Raw genomic sequence first — 6,775 nt, 5'->3', positions numbered from 1 at the left:
TTCTTTCTTTCTTTCTTTCTTTCTTTCTTTCTTTCTTTCTTTCTTTCCTAAATTGTTATTCAGATCGAAAGGACTAGCTGGGCAACTAGAAAGACTGATGATTCAGGGATTTTTCCTACTTAAGATGGCCATTGTGAACCACCTTGTCCTTAGAAATGATATTAGCTTAAGTAATGACCTAAATTAAAATCTGATGGGAGGGAACTCATTTACCATTTAGATTGGCTCCAAAAGGAATTCTTGGCATGAAAGTTACAAAAATAGTAATAGCTGCCATTGGATAGTGCTTTACAATTTTCAAAGCTATTTCACACTTGATCCTTGAAAAAAATCACCCGGCAAGATAGCAACAGGTAGTGGATAGAGATCCAGCCTTAGCTCAAGATCTGCCTCTGACCCATTCTTGCCATGTAAGCCTGGGCAAGTCATTTAACTTCTCAGTGGACCCAGGCAACTCTCTAAGATAAAGTCTTATATTGATCTGCATCTGTGAAAATAGTTTCCATGCTAGCAGTCTCCTACGTGATCAAAGATAGATCTGGACCAAAGCAAAACAAAACAAAACCCAACCACTCTATGAGGTGGGTATCCTAGTGTAGTAAAAAGAGTACAGGAGTCAGGAGATTGCTGAATTCCAATCATGGTCCTGAAATTTGCTAGCTGTGTGACATTGGGAAAATTACTCAAACTGTCTTAGCCTTGGTTGTCTTATCTGTAAAATGGGGATAAATGAACTCCTATTAATCACCTCACAAAGTTGTAAGGAAAATACTTGTAAAACTTAAAATGCCATATAAATGTGAGTTACTGTATGAACCATATCAACCTGGGTATAGCTGAAGGAATGCAAAGCAAAATTCACTAGCTCCAGTATGGCTAAGTGTCTCTTTGAGGCACTGAAGCATAGTTTTCAGGACCCTGTCTCTCTATACCAAGAACTGAAAAGAATTTTTCTTGCCCCCATCTAAATATTGAGTAGATCCCCAATCCCAAGACCATGCTTCTCCCTAGCCTCAGAAACACTATCTCTGGCAGTTTCTCCCCAACCCAAGGACACTGTGTCTAGCAATTACTCATGAATGGGCCTCAGCAGCACATTTATGTCTGTCCCTGGTGCAGTTACTAACTGCACCTGAAGGAATTATTAGTTTGAATTGGCTTTGTACTAGGGCATAAAGATATTCGTATCCACTGGACCATCTATACTAACTCCCTATGTCATTATTTGCATCCTGGGCTCCTCATTATGTGTATTCTAGACTTAAGACATATGTATACTCCCTACATCTATCTTGGCAAACAAGACATTGATTGGTGGCAGACTGGACAACCCTCAGTTGGCCCTGACTGCTAGTTAACTTAGTGATGTAGCAGACCTAAAAACCACACCTCCATGTAGCCGTGCCTTGTGCCTTTCCTGGTGAACTCTGGGCAAAACACCTGTGCAGTACATATAAAAAGTACACATTCCTTGAAGAACTGACCACTCCTTAACTACTCCCTAATCCCACCCTGAATCACCTAGTTAGCATATTTGGCACATGTTTTACTATAGTTTATCCCATATAAACTTTAACGGAATCCCTCTAAGGTCGCAGGTTCCTTGAGAATCCTTGCCTGCTATATAGCATAACAATGATCTTTGCCAACTTGACTTAAAGAATGCTTGAGTCTGTGAATTCATTCCAGACAACCCCGCCCTGCACTCTGGTCTTTGAGGGGTCTCAACTTCTCAAACTGCAAGAAGAGGAAATAGAAAAAAGAAAATCTGAGAGACTGCTATGCTGGCTGGGTGCAGCTGTGGGTTTGCTTAAACAGGCCTCAAAAAAGCTTAAACATAAGCATAAGCTTTACATAAGCAGCTTTACAAAAGAGCAATCATTCCCTTACTGTTGGAAACAGCTCCAGGAAATAAGAGTAGCAGCTCAGTAGAAAAAAAGTCTCATAGAGAGGACAGCAGCTACTCTGCAGAGAGTAGCAAGTGACAATTTTTGAAAGTGGAGTGAAGTAGTAATGAAGCATAGCACGTTGCCAAGAGATTTCGTGATGGAGTTATGAGAGGTATACCAGATGGGATGCAATGGCAGGATGATGAACTTTCTGGAAGAGTTCTTTTTTTTCCCATGGCAGCATGTGAATTTGAGGGAGATTATACCCCCTTTATGTATATTTTTGGAAGTAGAAATAAATCCTCTATTTATCTTTCCATTTTGTTTTATTAAATGCTTTTTGCTCTAAATTCATGTATTGTCTGGCTAGGTCTGGTTAAAAAAAAAAAAAGGTTGATTAAAACCTGAGAAGTCTTAAATGAACTGATGCAAAGTGAAGTGAGCAGAACCAGGAGAACATTGTACACAGTAATAGCAATACTGTAGCGATGATCAACCGCGAAAGACTTAGCTACTCTGATCAAAATAATGATCCAAGACAATTCCAAAGGACCCATAATGAAATATGCTATCCATCTCCAGAAAGAACTGATGAATTTTGAGTGCAGATTGAAGTATACTTTTAAAACCTTATTTTTCTTGTTTTTGTGTGTGTTTTTTTCTTTTGCAACATGGTTAATATGGAAATATGTTTTGCATGACTTCACATGTATTATCAATATAATATTGCTTGCCTTGTCAAGTGTGGAGAGTGAAAAGGGGAAAAGAATTTGGAACTCAAAGTTTTTAAAAAATTAATGTTAAAATTTTTAAATTGGGAAATATTTAATGAAATAAAAAAAATTTAAAAAGGAGTTTCACTGATGGGAGATGAGAATTATGAATTTGAATAGAAGATTATCCTAACAGCACCATGAATATTAGCGTATCTGAGGAGCCCATAACTTTGTTGTTATTTTTATTTTATAGATGAGAAAATTGAGGCTCAGAGAGGTAGAGACATTTCTAAGGGCATTTGGCTAGCAAGTAGAAAAGTTACCACTCAGATCCATGCTTTTTAATGCCTACTCCAATATTCTTTTTATTACCTTCCCAGTGTGGATTATCCCCAATATATCCTGTATATAGTTTGTTTATACATAGCTGTTTGCATGTTCTCACTCCCATTAGACTCTGAGCAGCTTGTGAGCAGGAACTATCTTTTGCCTCTTGCCTTCTTTTCTTATCTTTGCCCACCCCCAGAGCTTTTCAAGATGTCTTACCCATACTAGGTGCTTAACAAATACTTTTCTAACTTATTGACTATACTCAGGTCCTGAATACCATACTTAGATCTTAGAGTTCCAAAGCTTCATTTCCATTTGTGTTTAATTTAACAAATCTAACACACATTCATTACGTTAATACAAAAAAATTCATAAATACCTTACGTAATTCTCTATACTGTTATCAATATATGTGCTTAATAGGTAGTAAGAAAGGGAAATAGAAAATCTGACAAGACAGCATCCCGAGTGTACCTGTACAAAACAGGGTTTTCTACGGATTTGTCATTGGGCAGAGCCTGAGCCCACATTTTCTGACGAGGAGATAAGAGTTGACCTGTCGGTATTTCAGAATTCCTGATCAGAGGGATCTTTCCACTCTTCAAAGACCCAGCATGTTCTACTGCCTTTTTTCGACTGTTTGCCAAGGAACGGAGAAGCTGGACCTATTCCATAACAGAATCAATTCATTAAAAATCTCAAACCTTTGGCATTTCAAAACAAACTGCATGATCCCCAGAGAGCAAAATTACCTATGACTTGATGGGAACCATGGCATACATGAGCAGATTGCAGCATGCCACTATAAGTGACATTCAAGAAATGATGTAAAGGAAAAACATTATTAAGGACATGTATAATCAGAAAAAAAGGACTAACTTATTGTAGAGAATGAAAGACAGCAGATGGACAGTCTTTGTAGTATACTGGAACCCCTGAGATATCAAAAGAACCAGAGGAAAGTCTTCAATGTTTTATATAAATCCTTTATATGAGGGGTTCTTAACCTTAGGGGTTCACAGGCCCTCTGGAGGAGTCTGTGGATAGATATTAAGGGATCTGTGAACTTAGATGGGAAAAAATGACATCATTATTTTCACTAACCTCTACCTGAAATCTAACATTTCATTCAATTATAAGTGTAGGCAATAAAATGTTATTCTGAAAAGGGATCCAGGGGTATCACCTATGTTCTTTGGATTGTCAAAGGGGCCCATGACACAAAAAAAAAGATTAAGAACCCCTGCTCTCTTGAGGAAAAACATGGGTAAGAAGTATAGATAATAAGGAAGCTAGGAGGGGTTACAATTCATACCAGTGGAGGGAACAACCACACTGTTGAGGTCATGGCTCTATTGAAGTACGTATCATTCTGGCATTCATGGCTTTGTCAGTGCTACTACACATATTAATGGCGGGAGGGGGAACAATGCAGAAGGTGGAACGTACCTCATCGTTAAAGATCTGTCTGTAGACTTTTCCACTTTGAACTGTCTTCATCTTCCCCACTAAAGAACTGCTCCTTGGAGGAGGATTTTCAGGTAATGACCTTTTTCTTCCCAAAAAAGAAACTGTCTTTAAAGTTTCTGTCCAAGTCTTTGTTGATAAGGATCCAAAGAATGTGAGAAAATAAAAGGAACATCCGAAGTCAGTCAGGAGACATTTTCACAGAAACAAAAGCCCTATGCAACAATGAGGAATGGAATCATGGCTTTTTAGAAGGTGGGTTCCATTCTCTTTACCACCTTGCCCGAACCTAACACAAGATTCTCCCCTCCCCCAGTTCCCTCTCCACTCTCAATATGAATCTCCAATATGCTCCCAGTCTTGGATTTGGAAATACAGTACCAATAAAGCCTGTGGCAGAGGGTAGAGGTGGGCAAGGGTGTGAAGGAGAGGCAATGAAGGGAGATTTATTTTTATAAATGAGGAGGTCAAAAGAAGTTGGAAATGGAATGAAAAATGAACAGTAACAGGCAGTAAGACCTTATTCTTGCTGTCTCCCCATCACCAAGGAGATAAACTACACAAGGGAAAACCAAAATAAGGGAGAGAGTGGTGGAGGAGTAGAGAGAATCTGGGTATGGCCTGGCTATTTCTAGATACTGTATTTGTGATGAATAACATGAAGTCCTTAATCTCAGAGGGACTCACAGGTCAAATAAAGACATTATTCTTATTGCTCCAAGTGTAAAGTTAAATGACAAGGTCAGAAACAACATGATACCACTGTCCCAGACCCTAACTTTACTTAAGGGAGGGGAAGAGGTGGGAAGCCAGTCATATATCCATCCAAACAACTAATTGGTCTGCATCATGATGGTCACTTTTCTAAAGCCCCTACATAATGTATTATAGTTAGGTGTGATTGAGTCATATCTCCCTATTAGACTATGAATTCTGTGAGGATGGGAACCAAGTGTTGCCTAAACTTTGTATCTTTCCTAACATCTAACAGCACCCTATACGTGGTACAAAATATAATAAGGGTTTACTGAATTGAAATGAATTCAGAGCCACTGAGACCCTTGGAGTAGCCTCTTTGGGATACTGACTACTGGGGATCTCAGGTTTGAGGAGATAAGAAAAGAGAAACTTTGAGATTAGGGAGCAGTAGTGCTTGGGAGAAGCCAAGGGGAAGAGGCTGGAGTTTGGAGGGGAGGGGTAATATATATTATGTGTGAATGGGGGGAGGGAATGGTCTGGAGAGATTCTTTCTGGCTTAAGGGGAGAGCTAGAGGGGATGAGAAGAAGTGGATAGGTGGCTACTTTCATGGGCTATTTAGGGGTCAATGGAATGGGAAAAAGTTTGGCAGAAGTCAAAGAGGAGGACCTGAGGGAAAGTAGAATATTGGAGGACATATGAATTTGGGGGAAAAGCAGGTGATTTGGGGGAAAGAAGGATAAATTTGAGGGGAAGGGAGGATGACCTTGGGGAAAGGGTAATGAATTAGGGAGAGGGTACCAAATGGGGAACGATGAATTTAGGAGAGGAGGATTAAAGGGGAGATGGTTAAATGGAAAGAGGAAGGAAGAATGGGGAGGAGGATGAATGGAAGAAGGGAGAAAGAAAAAAAGAGGAAGGAAGGAGGGAGGGAGGGGAATGAATGGAAGAAGGAAGAGGATGAATGGGAGAGTACTCACATCCCCAAACTAACTCTCCATACCCTCCATTTTCCCACTTTGTCGCACCTCAGAATAGAAGCTACTTTTGCGGCCAAGGCTGAACTCGCTAGACACTGGATCCAAGGGAATACTGGGTAAAGAACTGCCTGTTGAGATTCGAGGGCTCGGGACCAGAGGTCCCGGCAGGCTGCTGCGCGTCCTCACCATGGCAACGCCTTCCCGGCTTTATCGCCAGACTTGTTGGAGTTCTTTGTTTCTTAGCCTCAGGAGTTGGGCTGTTGCCCCTGACAACGGGGGAAGCGTCTCTGACGTTGCCACGCTGTCCTGTTCGCCCCCTGGTGGCAGCCTGTAGAAGCGATGGGCTCCGCCTACACAGTACCTCATCCAGGACTCTTTTTCTTTCTTTCTCCTCTTTTTTCACATTTAACACATTGCTTTTGTTGAAAAGAATAAAACTTTAAAAGAAATATAAAGTAAGCAGAGCCCAGAAGACTACAACAATGCAAATAGAAAGAACAATTACACACCAAAAAAAAAATCAAAAGTAAATACTGCAAAATTAGGAAGAGCACACGGAACTGGCTGAGGACATATGAAAAGACACCCCGACAGATCCCTTCTTGGACGTGGGAGGTCCACAAATGTTGACCTTTTTTCGGACTTTTTCGGTGTCACTCTTGATTTTTACCCCATTCTAAAAAAATTCCATTTGTT

General features: G+C 40.2%; 1 protein-coding gene across 1 annotated transcript in view; it reads right to left on the bottom strand.

The window, feature by feature from the left end:
* The window catches only part of CCDC180 (coiled-coil domain containing 180), a 118,582-nt gene extending 112,314 nt beyond the window's left edge, over positions 1-6,268 (bottom strand). Inside the window, exons 1-3 of the mRNA XM_027869669.1 lie at positions 6,128-6,268; positions 4,385-4,531; positions 3,410-3,600 (exon numbers count right to left, since the gene is read on the bottom strand). Of these exons, the coding sequence (XP_027725470.1) occupies positions 3,410-3,600; positions 4,385-4,531; positions 6,128-6,268 (479 nt within the window). The remainder of the gene's footprint in view (positions 1-3,409; positions 3,601-4,384; positions 4,532-6,127) is intronic.
* Positions 6,269-6,775: the final 507 nt, after the last annotated feature.

Source organism: Vombatus ursinus, unplaced genomic scaffold (genome assembly GCF_900497805.2).
Source record: "Vombatus ursinus unplaced genomic scaffold, bare-nosed wombat genome assembly UNPS02014793.1, whole genome shotgun sequence".
In the NCBI taxonomy this organism is placed as follows: Eukaryota; Metazoa; Chordata; class Mammalia; order Diprotodontia; family Vombatidae; genus Vombatus; species Vombatus ursinus.
This window is presented reverse-complemented; position numbering and strand designations above follow the sequence as displayed.